The sequence below is a fragment of the Copadichromis virginalis genome, linkage group LG3, assembly GCF_057382275.1.
Source record: "Copadichromis virginalis isolate Kocher_CV1m ecotype Utaka linkage group LG3, C_Virginalis_male_GT1.1, whole genome shotgun sequence".
Classification (NCBI taxonomy): domain Eukaryota; kingdom Metazoa; phylum Chordata; class Actinopteri; order Cichliformes; family Cichlidae; genus Copadichromis; species Copadichromis virginalis.
The window spans coordinates 41546634-41573383 of record NC_140620.1 but is presented as its reverse complement, the minus strand read 5'-3'; the positions used below and the strand labels follow the sequence as shown (position 1 = coordinate 41573383).

General features: G+C 43.4%; 1 protein-coding gene across 1 annotated transcript in view; it reads right to left on the bottom strand.

Moving 5' to 3' along the window:
- Nucleotides 1–1715: 1715 nt before the first annotated feature.
- Nucleotides 1716–26750, bottom strand: part of stim2b (stromal interaction molecule 2b) — a 58687-nt gene continuing 33652 nt past the window's right edge. The window contains exons 3-12 of the mRNA XM_085451168.1: nucleotides 16064–16175; nucleotides 13764–13875; nucleotides 11427–11542; nucleotides 11131–11308; nucleotides 9960–10137; nucleotides 9146–9307; nucleotides 7512–7612; nucleotides 6571–6809; nucleotides 6282–6471; nucleotides 1716–4065 (exon numbers count right to left, since the gene is read on the bottom strand). Of these exons, the coding sequence (XP_085307294.1) occupies nucleotides 3450–4065; nucleotides 6282–6471; nucleotides 6571–6809; nucleotides 7512–7612; nucleotides 9146–9307; nucleotides 9960–10137; nucleotides 11131–11308; nucleotides 11427–11542; nucleotides 13764–13875; nucleotides 16064–16175 (2004 nt within the window). The 3' untranslated portion in view covers nucleotides 1716–3449. The remainder of the gene's footprint in view (nucleotides 4066–6281; nucleotides 6472–6570; nucleotides 6810–7511; nucleotides 7613–9145; nucleotides 9308–9959; nucleotides 10138–11130; nucleotides 11309–11426; nucleotides 11543–13763; nucleotides 13876–16063; nucleotides 16176–26750) is intronic.

Below are 26750 nucleotides of genomic sequence, written 5' to 3'. Positions count from 1 at the left end.
TGACCTCATCTCGCTACAGATTGGTCTCAAAGGTTTGGTTCTGCATCGTGCATCCACAAGCATGCATGTTCAAAAGTATGTGGACACGTACACATATTACATATTCACACATGCACATTCTTTTGCATAACAGCTGTGTATTCTGCAGCACTGCTAAACTGCCCAGGCCGAGACATACCAGCACAGAGATCTTACTGGGAAACTGTTGTCAGTGTGTCTGTCCTCATTCATTGGCTCACTTCTCATCTTCTCATTAATAAGAACTTAGTTTCCCGGTGTTTTCCTGTTTTGTTGCTGGGCAGCTAGTCGAGTATCGGTGCACCTTTGGAACAGGGGTAATACTTTACTGCAAACATGCAATTTGAAGCTTCTGAACTGCATCTAGCTTCTACACTTATTACAAGAAATGTAATTTGGCACTATATCCGTATAGGAAGCCAATTTTCGCAGAGTGAGTGCAGAATCAATCTTCTATACCAAATTACAGTGAACTAAAAGATGATCAGATTAGCCGTTAGATCAAAACACATTCACGGGGTCTGGAGCTTCCTCTGTGTCTCTCTGTGCGTGCTCCATCTGACAAAAGAAACAAGCCTGACTCTGGTCCTTCACAGCATTCACCAGCCTGCACTGACACTCACACTTCACCGTTAGGGAGTGGCTCCTGAGGGTTTTCTCTCCTGGTGCTCTGCTGACACCATGTGGGTGTAGCTGCAACTGCATCCCACCGGGCGGGGGCTTAAAAAAATAAGAAAGAAAGAAAAGGCAGGCCTGTGTGAAAGGCTGGGGTTTGTTTCTGTGTACAGTAGCACCCAAACAACACATTCATCACCAGCAGACGTCCCCGCTCCTCTCCTGGTGTGCCAAATTGATGAACCATCAACGCAAGTTTCATTACGTTCACTTTATATTGATAAAGCAATCATGCATGCTTTTCTTCTGTGTTTCACTGTTTCCCGACTCGCAAGACAAATGGGAGTGTCAGAATGATATTTCCCCCCACCACCCCGCACTTCTGTGTACCGCTGTGAGGAGGATGTAGGGCTTCAAAAAAGCCGGATCAGGGAGGTTTTATTCCTGTGGGAAGTCACAAGTCAAACCTTTAGCTCAGCTGGGTGGGTTTAGATCTATGCTGAAGACTTTCAAAATGCTGGTGCGATTTAGTTCAGCAAAGATTTCTGAGGGGTGATAATTGATCATTTCAACCATCAGCTGATCAAGAAAAACATTCCCAGCCTTATAATAACTCTGATGCCATCCTTCCTGACCTTCATCATCTGTATTAAATGATTTCAAAACTCAAAAGCCATCATTATGGAAAGTGAGAATCTTACTTGTTGAGCTCCAGGTGCTTCGATCAGGTAGCAGCAACACTGCCTGCTCGTTCCATCTGCTCTTGTTTTTAAAACAGGAGCTTTAAACCTCCATTATTTATAGTGACAGCGTAGGATTTTTAGGTTTTCTCCTGTGTTTGTGTGACTCAGTTAAGTTTTATGTATATAACACCAATTCAAAACAGTATATTGTAAGATTAAAAAACCTACAACTACAATCAGACGAGGAAGCACTTTGGCGACAGTGGGAAAGAAAAACTCCCTTTTAACAGGAAGGAACCTCTGGCAGAACCAGGCACAAGGAGGGGCAGCCATCTGCCACATCCGATTGGGGGTGAGGGGAGACATGAAACGCTGCTGCAAACATGACACTGAAACATCTCCGATGCCTCCATTTTTTTTATTTATTTATTAATTCTTCTACCGTATACAAATATTCACACAGAAAATGTTCTCCAAAAAAACAAAAAAAAACAACTAATGTCTCGTAAACATTCGTGTCCTCCTCGTCTCGCAGGCCTGTCTTCCTTCATCGTGTGCTGCCTCGTCCACAAGCTTCCAAACATATATTTATTTAAAAACACTCGCTTCACTGTGCCGTGCTGACACTCGAGACGCAACCTCATGCGTGGCATCGCCCTCCTCCACACCCACCCCATCACGTTTGCAGGCACGCGCCCGGTCGAGTGGAGTTGCAGCAGTGACAGCCAGGTCCGGGATGAAGGGGAAGAAGCCAGAAATCACAGTGTGAAGCAGGAGCTCTTTGACATCAGTGCGCTCGGTTGCGGGCCCAGAGGTGAGGAGCGGGACCGTATTGCGTGGGTCACCTTCGAGCTTAGTGTGTGGTGGTGGCGGTTGGGGGTAGTGGGGAGAGAGAGGCGGGGACTGGTGTACTGATCAGATCCAGATCAGAAAGTCTCTTATTTTATCGTTGTTTTTGTTCTCCTGAACAGATGATCATCGCTGTGTAGTGTCTGTGAACGCTGATAGCGACTGTCTTGTGCATCTTTAAATACAGCATGAATGTTTAAAGCCAATCTGACCAAAAATCTAGAAGTTTGGAAACAGAAATGTACGTTTAACGTTTATTTATGGCTACAGGAAGCAGGTAATCAAGTAATAACGGGGAGGCTAGAGTACAGGGAAAGTGACTGGTGTGAGTTAAGTCTGCATATTCATTAAGATCAAATCATCGCCACCGTTAATCCACTTAAAAATATTTGTAAGAACATAATAAAGTGAAAACAAAGTACGGATATATATATATTTATATACGGAGACGAGCATAAACAGTGGCACTGGGACCGATCACATAATTTTGGCTCTGGCATTATGCGCTTGCATCCTCAGTGCAGCTGCCCGTGCATTCTTCTCATCTCTGTGTTGATTTCCAAATGTCCTCCGCGAGCAGCGGCTGTTTCCAAGAACAGCAGGAAAGCAGTAGTGCAACAAACTTTTAGCAGGATTTTTTTTGTTTTTTCCCCCCATCAAAGGAAATTAGTCAAGTACACGTTTAGGATTCGAACACTTTGCAAGATGCAATTTCATCATTTGATCGGAAAGAAGTAAGTCGGGGCGCGTGAGAAAGGAATCGGACGAAATATGGTTTGCACAACCTTTTGTTTTTTCCGGGCTTTGCTCGTGTGCCGCTGTCGCCACTGAAAGCGAGCGTCCCGGTAGGAACAGCGAGCCCCCCCTCCCTTCTCTCTCCCTCTGTGCTCAACGTCGACAGTGAAACACTAAACATACACAGACTGCACCTTTTACATCCTTTGACATGAGTGGCTTTTTGGTTCAAACTCGGGATAAAATTAAGAGAAGACAGTGAACAAGTATGACCTTTGACCTTTTCGCTGACTTGACCTTTTGCAGGTTTCCCTGTGAGTGACTAAATAAAAAAGCATTGTTGAAAAATAAGGCTATCAGCCTGGGGAGGCGTTTAAAGGCACCCAGGCTGAGCTACATTCCATCTTTGATGACGAAAAGAAGAACTTAAGAGAGAAAATGAAATGTTTTAGCTTACAGTGACGTCCATTGTTTTAATATTAGGGCTAAAACAACTTTTTAAGATTTGATTTTCTCTCTCACTCACACACACACAGACACACTCAAGTTTTATTTTTTCTTTTTAAATATGTTTTTGATTTTAGAGGACGTGCGCCTGATTTTCTCTCCGTTGTCGCAGGAGTCCTGGGAGGACGTGCTCTGGAGCTTGTAATCCCTTCCCAGACTCCGGCCCTCCGAGTCCAGGGAGGTAAGAGACGGGTGGCGCCCCACATTAGGCAGCATGCTTGCCGGCAGCTGGCCGAAGCTGTAGGACTTCTCCAGGATGCCGTTGTACATGCCCTTGCCCGTCGGAGAGGTGACGTTCCCCAGAGGTCCGCTCTGGGACTCGGGTACGATGCGGGTGAGGTCGGGCGAGCCTCTTTGTGCAAACTGATGGTGCTCCAAGGCCGGGGAAGGTGAGGTGGAGGGCGGGCCTGAAGGTGTGGTGGCCGGGGTGGGAGGCAGAGGAGGAGGCGTGTCCCTGAGACTGCTGCTGCTGCTGCTGGTGTGGGTGGTGGAGGTGGTGGATGCAGGGCGCTCTGCGGTCTGGGTGAACAGCAGCAGCTCCTCGCGGGAGATCTTGCGGTAGGGGATCTCCGAGGCCGCTGAGCAGGGGTTGTGCAGCGACTTGCGGCCCACTGAGCTCAGAGAGTCTGTGTCGGAGCTGCCCTCCTGAGACGCCTCCCTATTAAAGGAGAGCAGACAAGGCTGGTCACAGACTGATAAACAACACTGAAAAACATCTTCTATGTGTGCTATTTTAAAGTTAGCCTTTCTCTAAATGCGCCTGCATCCATGTTCAGTCACTTCCCCTCTCTGCTGCCTGATCACCTGATGGACTCATTGTCTTTGTCTCTGCTCTACGACCGGACGACACGGCACTGAATCGCCTTAAATATCCACTCTCTCGTCTTCCAGCGATGCTAAAATCATCTGAGGAAAGGCGCTCCTGAGAACATTCTGTGATCCTGGATCAGACGCTTTTATTTGCATTTTTGCATTTTCCTAATGACAAATATTTATTGCCAGATTTAAAGTGAACATCCCAGCACATGATAGAAACTCCCCGTCACCACCACAGCAGGTGGTGTCGGGGGTTTCAGACCCCAAGAACCGAACCGCAGACGGATGTCGACGTTGTTTGAGTGCAGAGTGAAGGTCGGGTCTCTTACAAACTGTCTCTGACAAAGTGAGAAATATAAATCAGATTATTGGCTCCCAGCTACTACCACCTAATGGAAACCCCTAAAAGACAAGTCAGGTGAGCCGAGTTGGTGTTACTGGGAAAGAGGTTGTACAGACATGCTGCACCCACAATGTCAGAGTGAGTCACTAAAGAGTTGTGACTTTTTTCCTTCTTGTTATTTTTTATTAATTCTTTTATCAGTTAGAGATAAGAGAAAATATTTATTGAACACAGCCCGTCTCTATCTGGGATGTCCAGCCACCGTTTAAGACGTACCTCGACTCCACGTCTGTGACACAAGTTCAACTTTTGGAACCATTTTTCAGCCGTAACTAAATGTTGAGGACGGTTATTCAGCGTAGAAATGTCTGCTGGGATATCACATGTTGGTGTATTATTTCCTTTCCTTGATGTTACAATTCCACAGTCCTCATCTGGGATTTATTCTCTCTCACAGGAAACATAGAACTTGAACTCCCTGTAACACTTTATTTTGAAGTCCAGGCTTTTGTCCTGTGACCTACCGGCATCACTACGTAGCACATGCACCTAGCATGCACGCCCTGATAAAATAAAACAAGGCGGTACCTCACAGTCTGCCACAGTTACTTGCTCTTTGGAGCCCCTACTGCTAACTCTGTATCCGCCTCAGAGAACACAGAGCAAATGTTGTGCTTCTGGCTGCCCTCCAAATCCATTACTAAAATCACTGGTGCTCGCATGTTGCACAGCTAATGTGGCTTGTATATCCACGGGAGAGCTCTGAATTATAAAACAAAACAAACAATAACAGCAACTTTTAAGACTTTAAACACTATTTGGAACCAAAAAAATAGCAATTTCAGCATTTCCAGGTCTATGGACATAATCTGCAGTTCAAACAAACTTTTCTGTATCCCACCGACGTTTGACGGCTCATTTTGACTTCTGTGGTGAATCTTTGTGGAGGCTAACTGAAGGAAAGTAGCCGACACTGTTGCCAGCATTCATGCTTGCCCCTCAAGTTTACCTCTTTGGTACATTCCTATAGTTTCAGCAAATATATGAGAGTCTTTATATTTGACAGTATGATTGTTTTTCCTTATATTAATGTGATGATTGTTATTCTCTCACTGATAAATTCAAACGCTCCGGTCAAAAGCAGCCAAAAGTCCACAGGAGGAATCTCAAGTACTGAACAGGTGGACGTGAGAGGTGTTAGGTTACGACCTAACTAGAGCGTAGATTTGACACAGAAGTTTAAAACTCCTGTAAAGTATTCTTCCTTCAGTCAGGCTCAGCCTCTACCATCAAGTCTCTCTAAATGCAGCTGGACAGGTTCTGAGTTATTTTGCTGACAGACAAATAATCCTGAAAATGTCTCGAGTTTCACTGAAAACTTCAGCGAGGCCGAGCCGCTCCTTTGCTCTTGGTCTGTCCGTGGTTCAAACAAAGGGCTGAATGCTGTGATGTTGTTACATAACCAAACTAGATTTTGCTAGACCCGCTGACTGATCAGGGCAGCTGGGGTATTTTAATGAGGTGCTGAACAGAGGTCGGAAAAGAGGTGCTACGGCAACTAACAGCAGAAGGAAATGTATGTATTTGAAACTTTAGCGCGTGAAATCCTATTCTTAGGAGCTAAAAATGAATGAAGAAAGTTTGTAAAATGTTTCTCTTTTGAGTCCTTTTGCAAACTAAAAACTACACACACACAAACACATCGCCACACATACCCCCTTCGCTCAGAGTTGAACATGATAACGTCGTCGTCCGCCTCGGGGCGATAGGAGAGGGACGAGCTCGCCATGGACAGCAGGTCTGGGTCTGCAGACATCAGCGAGGACTGCGGGGAGCTCAGCAGGCTCCGGCGGGAACGGCACATGCTGCTGTTGCGTGTCAGTGCGGGCCGAATCAGCGTAGTCCCTGGAGGACGAACGAGGAGAGGCAAACGGAGACGTCAATATTTATGCCGTGCCACTTTTGCGGCTACAAAGCGTCGGCGCGCTCTGCCGCCTCGCTCACCTGTGAACTGTGGAATGATGGGAGGCGTGTCCTCGTCCAGGTCGTCCACTCCTCCCGCGATGGGGTAGGGCGGAACCGAGACTCGCGGCATCACCACCCAGCTGTGGTCTGAGTAAAGGCTGGCGGTCAGGCTCGGCAGACCCGAATTATTGACCACAGGGAAGCCGCAGAGCTTCTCGATCTGCTGCCAGCGGTGGAGCCGCTCCCTCAGGCACGCCGTTACCTCCGACAGGGCTTTCCTAATATGAAGACGAACGAATGAATAAATCAGACTCAGTTAAATTAGAAAAGCATGCAAACACTGAGCTTATTCTGCTTCAGATTACCGATCAACATTCCCCAGTCAGACTCAGTAAGATGCCAACTTTGCTTTGATCCATCAGGGTTTACGGATTTAAACTTGTGTCTAACACTTTCGCTCTGTTCTCACGCTTGATCTTCCTCTTTTGAACACAGATGAATTGTTTACCTCAGTGGCGCTACCTAGCTTCTCCAAGAGCTCTGAATATATTAAATACATCTCATTGTGTTTATCGACCCATGAACGTAAAAGCTTTATGTGGTAAAAAAGACAAAACGAGCAAAAAACACACAAGCAGGCAAGAACTCGACACTGTAGAGCTGTTTTTCTTAAATGCATTGAGCGCTCTGATGGCTCAAACAAAAGTATTTAATCCCCACACAAAGCAAAGCTGCCAAGGATAAAGTCGTCGTTGGTGTAAAAAGGCACGGAAAGCCTCACCGACTGTCTGTACTCCTGACTGCCAGATCACACCTGGCTGAAACAAATCCTCTCTTCCCGTGTTTACTTTTAGCTGTTGAATTACCTTTATGATCACGTCATGAAGCGTGCAGCACCTCTGTTATAAATGCCTCCTTATAAATCTATATCAGGTGATATTTCTTATTGTAATCTGCACATTAGAGTCTGTCTTTCTTACTTTGCTTCTAGTATCTTGTGGTCCACCTCATCCAGTGACGAGCTGTGGGCTACGTGAAGAGTCCCAAACACAGAACCTCTCTTCTTTTTTATTTTCTCTGCCTGAAATGGGGAAAACATAGAGTTACTTTGGCTGGAATTTCAGCTTCACATAAGCTGAATTTTCTTTTTAATATTGATAGTTCAGAACAACCATCATCTCAAAGGACTTTATACACCATGTGATGTAAATACACACCCCAGACATGTGAGAAAGAAAAAAAGATGACATTTACATCAAATTCTGTTCTTAGCAGTGAGTCAGAGGAGGTAAAGTTAAAGAAGCAAGGCTGGGATGGTTTGGACATGTGCAGCGCAGGGATAGTGGATAAAATGGACAAAAACGGACCACAGAAGAGATTCCTGGATGTAATGAAGGAGAGATGCTGTGACAGAGGAGGATGTTGGGGATAGGATGAGACAAGCTAAAGGAAGCAGCTGAAAAAAGAGCAGGAAGCCGATTAAGAGAAGCTAATATGATAGAACATAAACTCCCTCCCAAGTTTTTGTTAAATTGAGTGGAAACAACAACAAAAAAAACACACAGCATCTTTACCTAAAAAGGCTGATCACTGCACTAAATCTTTCTCTGCTGTAAGCCAGATTAATGTAGCTGATGTAAACTCATTCACTGATGTCTATTTGCATCTAATGGAGAGGATCTTCAGCTCCAGTCCATTATGAGCTTCTGCCAGACGCAGGTGACAAAGAAAAACGTGCTGAATCATTTGGTCCTATTTCTTCACTATTTACCAGGCAAAACATCACAGAGTAGTTACGCGCCTGCTAGGATGCAACGCACTGCTGAGACTTCAGTGCTTGAGATGAAGTACGGTGGCCCTGAGAGGTCAAATGCACTGCAGCTCAAAAAACCCACAAGCAAATAGCTAGCAAGCGTTTCTGGGGACACAGTGACTTGATGGATCAGCTGTAGAACTGACAGAAACCAGAATGTGACATATCGCACTGAGACACGCTTAAAAGAAGCAGAGGATTCATTAGTGTTGTTGTGGGCTAGCATGCGCTTCAATCACATGATTTATATAATACTGTAGATACATGTTTGCTATTAGCTGTTTACTGTTAGCTTGTCACTTCCTCAGCTGGTCCGTCAGGTTGTCGTCGCCCCAAAAACACGTTTTCTTTCACGTTTTTTTCCCCTTTAGCTTTTTCTGATTGCTGGTGCTTTCTATTTGAACTCTCAGGGCCACTGTAATAAAGAGATATACAAAAGTCCCCTGGTGTAATGGTAGTAGTTTAGTAGTAGTAGTAGTGTGTCCTGCTCAGTCAGATTTGCAGTTCCATAATATAAATGGCTTTTTCTCCCCAACATCATTCCTTTAAGTAATCCAAACAGGCAGCAAGACCTTCTTTTAATGTTTTAAAATCTCTGCCAGTGCTGATCTTTTAGTAATTTCCAAACGTTAACACTTCATGAGATGTGTGATATCATGCCAAATCACAGCACGTAACCTTTGGAGAGCTTAGTGGTCACATCCTCACAGCAGCAGCTTCTGCTCTCTGTCCAGCACCTCGTGTCCTTCTCGTGTAATCTTTTGAGCCTTGGCAATAACCTATCAAAAGTTAGCCGGTTACCTCGTCTTTGGCGACGCACAGCTGATTTTCGGCGCTCTGCTTCTTGATGTTGTAGTATTGAACTTCCACTTCGTGCGTGAGCTGGAGCCACTTCTGAAGAGCTTCGGGCACCGAGCGCTCCGACTGCATCTCCTTCTCCGCTCGCTTCAGAGCTTTCCGTACCTACACGGGGAAGAGCGCGATACGCGAGAGGCCAATCAGATTCGCTGCCAAAAAACAAAACAAACAAGAAAGCACCCTTTCCCACAGGATATCGATCAAACGCATCAGTAAGCGAAGGTTAGCGTTCAGCGAATTTCAAATGAACTCCATTTACTGTTTAAGTCCTGCGTTCGCCGTGTGTAAATGAGCCCAATCCTGGCTCGCCTGCACGGAGAGAACTCATTACAGAGAGATATATCGGTGCTGTATTTCCATGTGAGGGGAAATGAGGCAATCTCGAGGATATGCAAAGTAGGTGTTTTATGGAAGAAATGAAAATTTAATGCGGAAAATATGAAATTAATCCTTTCATTTCAAGTTGTTTGCGCCACAGTAATGAATACATTTACATCCGCATATTGCGATGTCCCAGATTTTCACCTCTATCCCTTTATTTCATGCTCTGAATCGAATATACAATTCAGTATTTACATAATGATAATAAATGTGACTGTTGTATATGTGAATACACTGGATATTCCTTATGGCGCCATAGAATCTGAAATTACATTGTAGCCAACAGCCAATAGGAGCAGTTTTATGGTTGTGTTTCCCTCACTCTGACTAACAATAAATCTGTTTGCGAGCAGGACTCCGGGGCAACGAGCCGTACCTGTACGAGCTCCTCCTCGGCATATTTGAGCCGGCTCAGCTCACATTCGGCGCCCTCTCGCAGCTCTCGGAGCCTGTGAGCCTCCTTCTTAGCCCCGTCAATCTCATCCCTCATTTTCAGCTCAAGGTTCTGCTTCTCCACAGCAACTGTCCGGTTCTCTTCTTGAGCCTTTTCGAGCCTGGAAGAGGACGGGAAGGATACACGGTGAGGCGGAAACATGGGAACACGGGAACAGAGGAAAGTCGTGGATGTGGTGACGGAGGGGATGCAGAGGGTTCGTGTGGTTGGGATGGAAGGTTAGAACACAGCCAACTGAAGAAGAAGAAATAGGGGTATTTGTATGCTTAGAAGGACTTTATAAGTACTGTAGGGCAATGAATTCCAAAGTGTGAGCTGGAGCCCAACGGTGGACCGCATTGGTACTGCAGGTGTGCCAAAGTAATAACAGAAATCCACTATATTTAAAATATTTATTTATATAAAAAGTGGATTAAAACTGGTAACAGGAGGTGGTTAGTTTGTGATATTACTCGTTATTCGGACCTAAATTGACTGATTTCTATTGAAGTTTGTGTCCCAGCAGCAGGTGACCTTAAAAAACTTTGCCTATTACTTGGTACCATTAGGAATTTATAGCCAAGAGCCTGTGTTGTTTATGTTTTTGGAATAAAATCACTTATCACTTTCTTCTGTATTTTGATTAGAGTGAAGTTTGGCTGCTCTCCGTGGGGTTTTCTGGTTTTTAAGTGGGCCGTAGCACTCTTGCCTGTGGGAATAGCTGCTGTAAGCGGTTTAAGTTTTACATGATTTAAAAACAAAGTTTGGATTTCACCCGCTCTAGATGACAAAGAATTAAGTACATCTTCATGTTTCTCTCTGATTTTCTGAAAATTGTTTCATGGTTCAGGCTTTAATTAGTTAAAGGTATAGTTAAGGTGTTCAACTAAGGTGACATCGTTGTTGTATTGAAGTCATTGCATGATGAAAACAAGTGATAACAAGTCTTTAAGTGATACAAAGCCAGGACAGATAGAAGAACATGCCTCAGCCCACAGCGGTGTCACTGCTAACTGCTGCACCACCGTGCTGCTGTTCTCTGTGAAAGGAGAGCGGCAGCACGTGACCATTAAATCAGTGTTTCATCTAAGTCTAATACACGTCCCTCTCTTACCGACTCTGCAGGTCTAACAAGCTTTGCTCAGCATGTTGCAAGCTCTCCAGATCCTTCATCATCTGTGAGATGTGCACCTTGCTGGACTTGTTCTGCACGTAAGCAAACCAGCAGCCCCCGACACCAATCACAATGGACACCATCAGGACGAAGTCTTTCATCCAATTATGTTGCGGACCTGTGCGGGGAAGGACGAGCAGGAGAAAGAGTGATGGATTCATGCATTCATACATTTTCTTTAAGCTCATTTTCCACTGATATTCATGAAGTGTGATGACACGCGGCTTTATACTTACGTAGCGGGGGGCCGAACAGCACTGCATCGAGCGCCTTTAGGTTTAGTTTTTGTTTATGCCGCTGGTCTAATATCTTCAGCTGCATCGACATAAACGACGGTTCATTTGCCGCTATTCTAAAACGGGGGAGAAGAAAACACAGGACTGAATGCTAAACAAAGTTTTCAAAGTGAACTAAAACTAGATGTGGCAAAAAACACATTTTAAACATCATACAAGAATTGCTGTTTGTTTTAGTCTTTGTCAATTTGTTATCTGCACAACATTAACGATACAATCAGAGGGACACGTGATGCACATGTTTATTGAGACCGGGGCGTTCACATGAGTGTGAAGTTGTGTTTGCATTGCAGTTCTTAAACATCACACAAACACACTCTGCATAAAAACTAAACCTTACACAAGCAGCTTTAAACAACAGGAACAGCCAAAGCCACACTGAGCTGAAGAGAAACATTAAAAATGAAATAAAATCAATACAAACTACAATGACTCTGAGTTCACATGACCTCATCCTAACAACACAAACGTTACCCATTACAACAGCAGCTCCTAACAACGACTCAGCTAAGTAACATCACACTAGACGAGAAGACACAACACGAAAACAGCAAAAAACTGCAGTTTATCTATTGGCCACTTAGCCCAGCTTCTTTCCCCATAAGACCCCCATGTTAAAAAGCATATTTACAGCCAGATAAACAAGACAGCCTTGACCTCCATAGATAGCTTCCTCCCTTTATGTCTATAACTTTTTGTTTGAATTTATCTGGATACTGGAGTTAGAAATAGCTTCGATTGACAGGTGGGCTGACACGGGCATGTGCAGCTAATCAACATCTGTGTTTGTACTACTGGTGCCTGTTAGGGTTCAGTTCCATTTCGCAACAACAGTTACCTTAAAGGTCGTCTTGTAATTATTAAACCCTGCCTCTCTCTGTCGCAGTGTGTCTTTGGGCCCCTCCCCTCACCTCTTTTTTGATACTTGCTGTATCAGAGTTTCCTTCCTGTAAAAATGGAGTTTTTCCTTCCCACTGTCGCCAAGTGCTGCATCTGACTGTTTGGATTTCTTTTTAATATATGAAGTGCTTCGAGACAGCTGTTGTCATGAATGTGGAGCTAAATAAGAAAAACTCAACTGAACTGAAAGGTGCTTTAAACTAAGGTAAAGACCCTACAATATTAGAACCAAACCCCCAACAATGAGTCGATACCCCATACAGCACTTGGCGACAGTGGGGAGGAAAAACTCCATTTTAACAGGAGGAAACCTCCATCAGAGGCAGGCTCAGGCAGGGGGCAGCTGTTTGGGTGGAACATTTAATGCATTTATCTGACTTGTATAATGGTGTGTTTAATTTGTCGTTACTTATAGTTTATGGATTATAGATTACTAACAAAGCTAGCTAGCATTAGCTCCATAAAAACCAACATGTTTGCAACCAAAACGCTGAAACCAGTTTGTGACTTGCATCTCTTAGGCAGCCTGTGAGTGTAACAGAGTTAGTGATACACTCTCAGCTCAAACACACTCGACGTGGTGACAGAAAAAGAGTTCAATCCTTCTCTACACCGACGTCTCCCAGGACGCCTTCTTCACACCACCGCCGCCACCACCGTCTTAATCGGCGCAGACAACATGGCAGGCTGATGAAACCCTACCCCTCTCGCTGTGACATCACTTCATGAGTCAGCTCCTATAAGCTCTGTGGCGTAACATGAAGCTCTTCAATAACCTGCCACCCACCATCCTCCAGTCTACTCATGCCGTAAATACAGAGTGCAGTGAGTCACAGTCCATCTGAATATTTTTCTGTAATGTCGACGCTCATTAAATTTCATCTTCACTGCGCTGCGTGCGGGAATTTTTAATATCCTGGGAGCGCTTTTAAAAGACTGAGCCACCGACCTACGATTAGGTTCACAGCAGATCGTGAGAAGTCAGGGACATCACTCTGAGTTCAAGAGCATTCATAGATCTTTGGGTACTGCTGCATGTTTGACTTCATGACCTGTCTTGGAAAAGAAAAAACCTACAAGCCTTGGAAAGTTTTCTCATGCAAGAGCAAAAGAAGGGCTCTTAAGTTGTGCTATTATTGGCTGTGTTGCCTTTTACAACCAGCAGTGGGCAGCATTGAACAGACTAATGAAAGCTAAGGCTGCTTTCAGATGCTGTAGCACAAACAGTGTGTTCAATAGAAGCAAATGACAAAAGAAAAGACTCCATTTACATGTGTCACACTGCAAATTCCCACAGATGTTGTGTCATTATGTTGTTGCCCCAGGAAAAGAGAAAAAGCAGAGCTGGTACGTTCGATTGAGTCGTGCGGTACTGACCGAGGTAAAGTGTTCCCCGTGATCCGGAAGTCCCGGAAGTTCTTCTCATACTGCGGTAGCTCCACCGACTCCTTCAGCCACCACACCGTGTCCTCTGTGGTCCAGTTGTGGACTGATAAAAACAAAGAGGGGAGGAGAAAAATGAAGATGTTTTTGTTATCTTTGAAAGCACACACACACAGATCAGTAACTAAGATGATTTACTGCTCGTTATCTGCTCCTCTGCATTCCTCCAAAATTCCCCAAAGCACGACAGCACTCTCAGTCTTAAGCAGGTTTAAGCATCAAAGTTAAAAGCACTCGTTGCACACAAACCCTCCCTGTGTGACGGGTAAATGAGTATATGTTTCATTACCAGGTTGAGATTAATTGCCGTTGCATCATTTTGCTGTTACGGTAAACACACTGGCATTTATAATGCACAGCTTTCCACTCTTATTGAGCACTCGAAGTGCGATTACAGCACTTTTTAGGGTTCGGTGTCCTTTCCCTGGGACACCTCAAAATGCAGACTGGAGGAGGCTCTACTTTCTGGGCCGCAGCCAGTCCCAGAGTTATGTTGGGACACACACTAAGTTTGTGGTGACTAAATGAAGAGATGTAACGGTGGGAAAAATGATTCAGGATAAGACACCAAGCTTCAGGCTTTACCTACATTTTATTTTACCAAGACCCATGAAGCATTCAAACAACATAAATCTAGGAAGTTTATTTTTTGCTTCAAACATGAGTGCATGTGAAGAACTTGTTCTAAAACCCAGTTAGCTGCACAGATACATCAGCGTGATAAACAAACAGGCACAAACAAGCTGAGGAAGACAGACTGTGGTTGCAGATAAGCCACATATGTCACGGGTTATAAAAAAGGAATTAGAGAGGAGATGAGACACAGTGGCGTAAACACAGCTTCACTTTGCCATTTACAAGGACATTTCATCAGGCAAATCGTTACTTTTTTCTACTGCCCCTGAGAACCTGATAATTACAATATTACAAATAAAGGATGACTGAAACGACTCAGAATTTCAGCTGGGTTTCTTGAATGGAAGTGCGTTTGCTTAAACTCTCATTTCACTTTCTCTACGTTCTGCAGAGTGAGTAAAAGCTCACGCTTTGTTTTCTTTGAGTAAATGTCAGTAGATGTTTGTTCGCTCCTTCAGTCCTGGCTTTTTGCAGAAGTCCGTCTGACGTCTCAGAGAATCATGAAGTTGTTTAAGGTCACTTTAGCGCAGTCATCTCAAAAGAAGAAGGTTCTGGGTATTATTATATTACCAAATAAAGCACCAGCGCTGCTATAGTAGAAGTAGCATTTCATTCTCCGTAGCGGTTTTGATTATGAGTATTAGCTACGACGCTGTGAAACAACAGTATGTTGTAACAAAAACATGGTTTATTCGTAACCACACTGCTCACATTCCTAAACTGAAACAGCAACTTCTCCAACTGGTGGAGGTCACTGTCGACTAAACCCACAAGCATCAGATTGCTTAGTGAGCTTGAAACTTCAGACGTCACAAACTACAGCATGTATTCAAAACTGTTATTATACAATACATAAAAATGAGAATGATTAAATCCAAGAAGGCTGCTGTGGAATCTGCGATTTGCAATGCATCATGGGATGAGGAGTTCATTCCTATGTACACCGTCATCTACTTTCAGCATATTTTTAATTTCTTTCTTTTTCAAGACTCGGTTCGAGATTAAAAAAATCTTTGCATAAGGCTTTTATTAAACATAAAGGATAAATATAGATGTGTTTTATCCTGTCCCCCTCCCCTCATCCACAACGATGGCAGATGGCTGCCCTTCCCTGATCCTGGTTCTGCAGCAAGTCCTTCCTGTTAAAGGGAGTTTTTCCTTCCCACTGTCGCCAAATGTTGCTCAGTTGTCATGTGATTGTTAGGGCTTTCTCTGTTGTTGTGATTTGGCACTATATCATTAAACTGAATTGAATTTAAATGAATTTCTGAAACAGGAAGCTCCAGGAGTGAACATGCACGACTACTGTTGAGTGCTATAAAAACAGACACTTTAGGGATTGCCCCCCCGGCTGTCTTCCTGTTTCCCTGCAGGAAACTGGTATATATCGTCTTCCCGATAAATAGGTTGTTTGTTTTTTTAAGTGCTTCCTTGTTTAACTGCTCACTCCCTGTTATCTCCACTATAATTATAGTACAGGTATCACTTATAGCAAGCCTCCCTACATGTGTCAAAGTACCAACCATCTCATGCGGGACAGTTATGCAGATTTTTGTGTTTTTAATGACATTAATTCAGTCGACCTGCTTGCTTTTTACCTTCAGAGGTTTTCCAGCCCCTCCACAGCTCCTCCACAGTGATGTGCTGGTCTTCACGGTGCAGGTTGCTGTGTTTGTTGGTTTGCTGCTGCTTCATATCTTCTATTATGAACTAGGAAAAGAGAGAGAAAGACAAGTGAGTTTCAACAGATTTTCAGAATCATCCTGATGGATGTATTTGTAGGTTTTTTGCAGAGAACATTTTAAAACAAGTGTTTTTCACTAAGATCTCCAGGGGGGATGCAGATGGCTGTGCTTGTCTTTGTATGTCCATGTGTGGTTTTGACAGAGGGAGCCGCAGAGAGTTGGCTTTGCCTAAAAGTCTGGATTTGGATCACACACACACACTTTGTTTTTGCTCAGCTTTCTTCCTTTTAAGGACTTTGAAAGGAGAAACAGACCCATGGCAGAGGCGCCACTTCCACCTGTGTGTGTGCTTTCAGCTTCCAGCTGTCCTCCTTTGGTAGACTAAAACTAAAAAATGCCCCTGTGGAGTATGAGCTGTAGCAAACAAACCCACAAAGAATTGCCAGAACACCGGTGGCATCAACAAGGATCATGGCTGACTACAAAACACCTCAAAGCACTCATCTTGGAACAATATTTGTATGTGTGTGTGGCCTTGGCATTGATGTAAAACCTGATCTGCCATCTAATTCAAACCTCGTTGTTTCTGATAGGTAATTAGCCTTTTATATCACACAGCAAAGCTCGGTCCTATTGCACCTACGCCAGAATGCTGTTTATAGACTTCAGTTCAGCATTCAATACAATCCACCCCTCACAACTCATCAGGAAACTGACAGACCTGGGCATCAGTTCCCTCATCTGCAAATGGTTACTGGACTTCCTGACCAACCGCCCCCAACATGAGCAGCGGTTATCCAGCCGGACATCTACCATCACAATGAACACCGGTGTACCACAAGGCTGTGTGATGAGCCCTTTCCTCTACTCCCTCTTCACCCACGACTGCAGACCTGCTGATGGTTCCAACACCATCATTAAGTTTGCGGATGACACCACGGTGATTGGCCTCATCAGTGACAACGATGAGGCCGCCTACAGGGAGGAGGTGGATCGTCTGGCTGAGTGGTGCGACACAAACAACCTGCTGCTTAACACTGAGAAGACCAAGGAGCTCATCGTGGACTACAGGAGGAATGCTGACCCACATCCACCCATCCACATTAAGGGGACGGCTGTGGAGCGTGTGAGCAGCTTCAAGTTCCTGGGAGTCCACATCTCCGAGGATCTCACCTGGACGACCAACTGCTCCAAGCTGGTCAAGAAGGCTCACCAGCGCCTCTTCTTCTTGAGGACTCTGAGGAAGAACCACCTGTCCTCAGACATCCTGGTGAACTTCTATCGTTGCACCATCGAGAGCATCCTGACCAACTGTGTAACAGTCTGGTACGGGAACTGCTCTGCCTCGGACCGGAAGGCATTGCAGAGGGTCGTGAAAACTGCCCAGCGCATCGCCGGAGCACCACTTCCTGCCATAAAAGACATCTACAGGAAGCGGTGTCTGAAAAGGGCTGGGAAAATCATCAGAGACCCCAGTCACCCATCACATGGACTCTTCACCCTCCTGCCCTCTGGGAGGCGCCACAGGAGCCTCCGGACTAAGACCACCAGGTACCGGAACAGCTTCTTCCCCACAGCTGTCAGACTCCTGAACTCTGCCTCCTGACATCTGACCCACGTTAACTCATGGACTGAACATACACACACCCACAATGGACAACTGTACCCTCAAACACACAATAATAACATGGAGTGAACCACCACTCACAACCACTAGCACTTTATATAGCCTCTGTAGAAATTATCCACACCCTCACTTATCTTAACTGCACTACTGTATAGCCCTGTGTAAACAATCATTCCGTACATTCGATAATTTTTAACCCTACAACTGTTTACAACTTGCATAGTTCCCATTTCTGTATAGCTGTATATCCCAGATTCTGTAAAGTTATTTATTTCATATTCTGTATAGTTTTTCATATTTATATCCTGTTCATATCCTGTACATAGCTTGTACTCACTACAGCCTGTACATACTTATAGTTATAGAATATTCACAACATACTTCATACCGTGTACATTATAACATAATAGACCCATTTCTGTAATATACTTACATATCTATATTATTGCTAATATATATTGTAATATATCTATATCACTAAGCACTTCTGGATGGATGCAAACTGCATTTCGTTGCCCTGTACCTGTGCATGTGCAATGACAATAAAGTTGAATTCTATTCTATTCTATCATGCTTACCTGCAAACGTGACGTCTAAAAATTGCTGTGAGTGTTTCCTAGACTCATTTGAATAAGGTGTAGAGTTGTTTTGATAGATTTAAGGCAATATCAAGAACCACAACAACACATTTACAAGCTATCTGTATGTGACTAACACCTAAAATCTTGTAACGGAACAGAAGGACTGTGCACTTCTTTTGTCCACCGTCTTTTGTGTATCGCCTGTTTTGCATCAAAAAAGTTGGAAACAAGTCACAGAAAAGGTCTGTTTATAATAATGAATGTATAATAAGTATTTAATAAGTGCTTTGACCTAATAAAAACAGTCTCTGAAAATGTCCTGAACGGAAAAATCACTAACCAGTTTTCTTCAAATGAACACACACACTTGGTTTTCTTTCTAGTTTATATTTCGCCATGATTTGTCCCTTTTAATCTGTTTCTGAAAAGATAAAAAATCGACCTGAGCAATGCATGAATGACATGTTATTATTCATGTACCTTTCCATGTACAAATATTTGTCCTAGGAAGCCTTAATGTGATGCAAAGTATGACCAAATATCAAAGTAATCCTGCAATCCCCACCTAACTCTTTATTTCCCAACATAATAAAAACATAAGCTACTGGTTCTATTCAAATCTAAAAATGAATAAAAGAAGCATCTAACTTTATGCAGGTATGTTAAGCAAAAACACCCTTTTTGTTTACGCATGCAATCAAGTTTAGATTAAGAACAGCAGGAACAGACACGTCTGCACCTCGATGCAGTTAACTGCAGTTAAGGGACAGATAAAGAGAAGCTTATGCAATTAATAGTAAAGATGCCCGAGCTGTAGAATTAAAAGTTCCTGAGTTTTCAGCTTAGGTGTAATCTGCAGGGAGCTCAATATACTGTTCGCAATTCTAGAAAAACTGTCTGTACATGTCTGAGGTAAATAAAATGGACCGCAGGTTCAGAGCGTCCTGACGACGGAGCAAGAAGCACAAAACTGCCCCACCAGCAGCAGCAGCAGACAATGGTACTTCTAATCACGTAGGACTGAATGTTTGAGCAGCAGCCGAGGGTGTTTTGACATTTCACACAATTATGAATCAATGAGCTTCACATCTGACTTGATAAGGATAAAACAGCACACCCAGTCTCTAAAACAACTAGAAAAAATATCGTGTGCTCGCACCAAGACAGCTGTTGTCATTACCGCTCGACTGCGCGTTCCTTTGAAGAAGTCCTAAAAGCATTTAATGACACATCTTGAACGATGTGCACGTGTGACACAGACGTATAGGCGCACACGGGAATCTATCGCGAAAAATCAACTGGCACTTTCACGCATCTCTGTAGCGTGCTGAGAGAGTCTGAAGGAGCGCCGTGAGTTTGACATTGAATACATAAAAGCTGTCTGTTGTTGAGAGGCTGTCTGCTACAAATGTTCCCAGCATTCCTGCTGGCACAGGAGAAAGATCATTTTTAAGTCTTCTCTGAAAGCCTTCTGCGCGGTTCGTATCTATGTACGCTCATATATTCGAATCCACTAACTTGAGTAAAGTGACCGAATCGCTTCTTTTGTCAACACAAAGTCATACATCTCTTAACACACAATGGATAACTGGCATGAAAAACAGAGAAACAAGACATGATACAGAGAGGGTGATAATGTAGACATGTAACTTAAAAAATAAAAAAGAAACAGAGGCCATAAAATGTTCATGTTTATGGCCTCTTCCTGCATTTGACTGTGTCAATATACGTGAGATTAAAGTGCGTCAGCTGTGTGTTTATTCAGAAGCTTGATCCGACCTTCACACACAAACCTGGTGTGTGACTCAGCGCATTAATCGAGACACGAATCAGGGTCCCTGGCTGTAGTTCTTACAGCTGAGCAGGGGAACATGGCCACCACGTTTTGCTGAAATCTGAACTTGACCTTGAGGTCACCAGTAATAACTGCACCTGTATTGTACCAATTTGAAAATCCTGTGTTGCTTCGTTTTCGAGTTATCCGGTCGTTAAGTGATGACGTGACGAATCCTACTTCCGGGCCTAAAGTAGTCTGCGTTTAATATGGCTTTTGTGTTGTTAACATGTTTAATGTTATGTATTTTCTTCTATTTAATCTCAAAAAGCTCCTAAAACAGTCAGTGATCACTGTTGACCTCCCTCGGCTTTTATTACCGCTAATCTTTAGAAGCAGAAAATTAGAGGTCATTCAGGTCTTTATGTCTAAGACATTCCTGCAGACTAACTAATTGGTGTGTGTCATCTGGTTTGAATAGATGAAACTGGGTATTTGAATGATTCTGCACAAGGGAAGCGTATGTAATGCAAACAGAAGTGGCCCTAGCATAGAACCGTGTGGAACTCCATAATTAACCTTAGTGTGTTTATATGAACAAAATCAAGTCTATTAGATAGATATGATTCAAACCACTGCACTGCAGTACCTTTAATACCTACAGCATCCTCTCTGTAATAATAATCTCTGTAATAATAATCGAACACTGAACTGAGGTCCAGTAGGACAAGTCAGTTTTAGGTAAATTTCCTTCCTATGTGTTTAGGCTTATTACAAAGTGCAGATGCACCCGGTTGATGTGTCGTTAGTTCTGCATGTATTTCGTCAGAAACTGAATTATCGGGTGATCTAAAAAGAGATGGAAAGCTTTCGGAATCCAGTCCAATTATTTGGTTTCATTAATGAAAGAATCATGGAACAGCACAGACTATTCAAATTATAATCAGTGGAATTTCATTTTAAGAGTAACAAATCTACAAACTACAGTTTACACTGTACCTAAAATCTTGGTAGTCCACGTGTTGCTGCCTGTGTCTGCACGTATCAAAGGATTCGAATTTGGTTCTGAAAGGCAGTTTCACTGCATCAGTTGAGAACAAAAATCCTCTGAGAACATTTGCCATGTTCTTCTTTCACAATAGAAATGCAAATTTGTCTTCTTACTGACGTAACACTGGGCACCAGCTGAAGGAACTGACGGCCTGCTGAGTCACTGGAGGGACCGCAATGTGTGCAACGCTACTCTAAATTAGTGTCTCGAAAAGCCTTTTAATGCTCACTTTATGAAAAGAAAAATATGAAGTGGTGCTGGCAAAGATGTGAACTTCAAGGACATTTCACCACATAAGAAAAGACAAAGGACGGCGAATATGAAGACATTCTTTCTGTTGCAGACCTTGAGAGATATCCTAATGGCCACATTTGCTCAACAACAAGCAGAAAAAACACATGCTACAAGTAACACATTAGCACTAGTAAATGAACAACTGTATAAGACAAATAGCTGCTCGAGTGTTATATTAAAAGCAACAGCAATTGGTTGCACTGCTGCAGCATGAAACTAATTGCAGGCAGACTAGCAGGGCCTCTTTGCATATGTTGAAAGGCAGCTTTGCCTTTGCTTTATGGGACCATATAAAGTAAGCTAAGAGGCATGAATGCAATGATAGGTCTTTGTGGCTTCTGTGGTTAACAGTTAAGATAGCCCGATAGCTGTGATAGTTACAGACACAGTGTGTAGCTTGCAGAATACATTTCTGCAAAGTGATTAAACGTCCTTTATGTTTCCAGGGATAGACAGCCTCGGTCCTGAAAATACGACAACACGTCTACATACACAGACAGAGAGTGGCACATGTTCAGAGCGAGGCAGACACGCACACAGCAAACAAAGACAGATTTCTTCATATCAGATTCCAGATTGGGGGGAGTTGGCGACATACTTCCCATGAGTCTCTGCTTTCTCTAAACAGTCTAGACTCTATTCACCCCCCCCCAAATATCTACTGTATCAATCCATCTGTCCTCATCAGCTTATCTAATATTACTGGAAGTTATTACACCCATCACTTATCTATCACCATAACCCGGAGTGATGATATTTTTAATCAACAGCATACCTCAGCGTTAATGAAAGTCATTAGTTTGTGAGTCTGCAAAAGGAGGATAATTAAGTTGATTAATTATTATTAATATGTCGCAGATTTGGAACAAAAGGTGAGGTGCACTTGGCTGCAATTCATTATAACGTGAACTACCAGGAGGTACACCTGATTTATCTCACATGACAGCTGGGCAGACTTTTGTGAAACTGTAGCTCTCATGATAAAAAATCGTTTTCATCCCTTTTTTTTGTGCAGTCAGGCTTGTTACTTCGCTCAAGATCAAAGTGGGTGTCGTTTTGCGTAACATTGTACTCATGTCACGTGCTCTTCGGGTTTTATCAAGTTATTCTTAGAACAGCCGAGGTCTGAACTTTCTGTTCTGTCGTTAGCAGCAGGTTTTTTTTCCGTTCACATCAGTTCGACAGCAAAAATAAAACCTTACTTTGGGAGATCAGAAGGCCTTTCACAAGATAATGCCTTTATTCTTCCAACTTTCTTTATGTGAGATTCAGACAATGGTTTTTGTCTCGCCTCACTGGTACCAAGAGGACAAACCACACCTTCTGTGTACTGACCCCCCCATCCAACATCCAGCAGGACATTTTCTATGACATCATACTGCTTTCTGCTGCCAAGAATTTTTTCTTCCATTAATGCCCCTAACTTTAGAACCATTTGCCCCTCAATGGCAATATCTCCATCGATCACCAGGCTAATGCATCCGTATTCACAAGGAGTCACCACAGGAGGTAGTTTGAGTTAGCGGATTTTATTATTATTATTTATTTTTATTTTCTTTAAACTGGATGCTGTTCCTGATGCAGCCCACTGGTTGGTGAGCAATTGGTGGAAGTTGCTGGTTGTCACCATGTGAACTCAGTCACAAAGAGAGTGCTCCCCGTGATTGTTGTGATTCTAGTTGGTTGCTAGCAAATTTCTACAGTCTCCCACACTTCGCATTGAAGACTCCAACTTGTCTGCAAACGCTCGGCAACCACTTGCTGAGCCTTAACGCTGCAATCAGGAAGTTTCAAAAGTCGCAGCATTTACTCTAAAGGAAAACGTCTGTGTTTCCAGACTGTGTTGAACTCATGGTTTTGTTTCCACTCAGGCAAATGCAGCAATCTGCTAACGACCAAAACAACCTGAAAGAGTTTTCCGGTGTAACACCATATTCCTCCTTTCACCTAGGAACTGCTGCCGGATCAGGGAATACACATTTTTCCCTAGCAGTTGGCGGTTGCCATGGAGTCATGAATTAATTTCTAAGCCTGTGTGACAAGAGCCTTTCTTAAATAAACGTTCAGAAAAAGTCACTGTGTCTCAATTTCTCTACTCCTATTATTACACTTTGATTTAGTGGACTGTTTGCTTACACAGCATGAATATCATGGGGTTATCTCAAATAGAGAGTGGCGGAAATGGTGAAAGCAGCATTTAACTGTGACTGACTCACTAACCGCTGCTATTTGCCAGCATTTACAACTTGTTGAGCCTCTGACCACACATAGAGAGCTATTAACATCAAACAATGCTACAACACATATAACATTAACAGCTGATAAAAATGTGTTTTAGCATAGTTTTAGCACTGCTACATCCACATCCACAGATGACACATTTCTCCTTGTAGTTTTACTTATTTTGACCTTTGATGCTTTAATTAATATTCTTGTTCTCTGTAACATTAGTTTAAACAACCAAGAAACCAAGGCAGTAGCACCCAAAATGCTAATGCTAGGCTCAATGTTAGCATCAAAGGGGAAGACTGGGAAACAGAAACCAGTAAATGACATTAGGTGGCTGTGTACATCTTTTCTATTTATTCCATGGTTTTGTCCTGGTTCTGCGATTCGTCCCACCATCGAAAACATGCTTGGGTAATTGTGCTGTTACTGTGCGCTTCATCAATGCAGTAGCTAACATGTGGAGATCTAAAATTGAGTTTGCCTGCAAGGGGAGATATCTTATCTTAGGGAAAGTAAGTAGAAGAAGGAAGTATCTTAGGAACAAATATGCTTAACTGCTTAAAGAGAGATCAGCACGAACATTACCTTTTATTGTATTTACATATTAAACATGCAGCTAGAACCAGCACTGATTAGCTTTGCTTAGCATAGCTCTCAGACGTAAGGGGAAACTGCCAGCCTGATTCAGGTCAAAATAAATAAACCAGCCCGATTATAAAGAAAGACAAAGAGTGTGCAATCACTTTGCAGTTGCTGACGCAGTACTGACACTTCTGGCAATGTTGTAGTACCAAGAGATAATTAGAAGGGATACATGTAAATTGCTGCACTGCAGCTAACACCTTAATGCACAAACTCTGTCCTCTTTCAAAGCTTGGACTTGTGACTAAAATCTCATTTGAATGTTCCCTCTAAGGCATTCCCAGACAAGTCAACAAACCTTCAAGAAGCTTCTTTTTATAGATATACCATACCCTCCATGCTCCATGAGGCTCCTCCTCAAGTTTCTTCTCATCATAGCAGCCTCATCACAAATAATAAATATACAGTGGGGCAAAAAAGTATTTAGTCAGCCACCGATTGTGCAAGTTCTCCCACTTAAAATGATGACAGAGGTCAGTAATTTGCACCAGAGGTACACTTCAACTGTGAGAGACAGAATGTGAAAAAAAAATCCATGAATCCACATGGTAGGATTTGTAAAGAATTTATTCGTAAATCAGGGTGGAAAATAAGTATTTGGTCAATAACAAAAATACAACTCAATACTTTGTAACATAACCTTTGTTGGCAATAACAGAGGTCAAACGTTTACTATAGGTCTTTACCAGGTTTGCACACACAGTAGCTGGTATTTTGGCCCATTCCTCCATGCAGATCTTCTCGAGAGCAGTGATGTTTTGGGGCTGTCGCCGAGCAACACGGACTTTCAACTCCCGCCACAGATTTTCTATGGGGTTGAGGTCTGGAGACTGGCTAGGCCACTCCAGGACTTTCAAATGCTTCTTACGGAGCCACTCCTTTGTTGCCCGGGCGGTGTGTTTTGGATCATTGTCATGTTGGAAGACCCAGCCTCGTTTCATCTTCAAAGTTCTCACTGATGGAAGGAGGTTTTGGCTCAAAATCTCACGATACATGGCCCCATTCATTCTGTCCTTAACACGGATCAGTCGTCCTGTCCCCTTGGCAGAAAAACAGCCCCATAGCATGATGTTTCCACCCCCATGCTTCACAGTAGGTATGGTGTTCTTGGGATGCAACTCAGTATTCTTCTTCCTCCAAACACGACGAGTTGAGTTTATACCAAAAAGTTCTACTTTGGTTTCATCTGACCACATGACATTCTCCCAATCCTCTGCTGTATCATCCATGTGCTCTCTGGCAAACTTCAGACGGGCCTGGACATGCACTGGCTTCAGCAGCAGAACACGTCTGGCACTGCGGGATTTGATTCCCTGCCGTTGTAGTGTGTTACTGATGGTGACCTTTGTTACTTTGGTCCCAGCTCTCTGCAGGTCATTCACCAGGTCCCCCCGTGTGGTTCTGGGATCTTTGCTCACCGTTCTCATGATCATTTTGACCCCACGGGATGAGATCTTGCGTGGAGCCCCAGATCGAGGGAGATTATCAGTGGTCTTGTATGTCTTCCATTTTCTGATGATTGCTCCCACAGTTGATTTTTTCACACCAAGCTGCTTGCCTATTGTAGATTCACTCTTCCCAGTCTGGTGCAGGTCTACAATACTTTTCCTGGTGTCCTTCGAAAGCTCTTTGGTCTTGGCCATGGCGGAGTTTGGAGTCTGACTGTTTGAGGCTGTGGACAGGTGTCTTTTATACAGATGATGAGTTCAAACAGGTGCCATTCATACAGGTAACGAGTGGGGGACAGAAAAGCTTCTTACAGAAGACGTTACAGGTCTGTGAGAGCCAGAGATTTTCCTTGTTTGAGGTGACCAAATACTTATTTTCCACCCTAATTTACGAATAAATTCTTTACAAATCCTACCATGTGGATTCATGGATTTTTTTTTCACATTCTGTCTCTCACAGTTGAAGTGTACCTCTGGTGCAAATTACTGACCTCTGTCATCATTTTAAGTGGGGGAACTTGCACAATCGGTGGCTGACTAAATACTTTTTTGCCCCACTGTATAATGTACGCTTATATTGGTACAGGCTTCTCACAGGCAAGCCTAATTTTGCCGCTAAGTTATAATGCACGGCCTGTTAGGAACTAATAAAGCACGCACACAGTAGCACCACCGCATCGCCCCTTGCTGTGATCTGGGTTGTGTCCATGTGATTTCAAGTGATGCAACATGATCCAGTCGAACGTTCCTTTGGCAGTCGAGCAGCACACAGCTCAGCACCCTGAAGGCAAAGACGTGCACCTGCCGTCCCCGGTGACTGATCTCAGAAACAGACCCCGAAACGTCACTCAAAACCACCCGACAAGACCCAGACTCGCAGCGTAATAAGAGACGGGATTATGTTTAACTGGGCTGGATTCCTCGTCAAATTTCAAATGCTTTTAGAAGACTGTA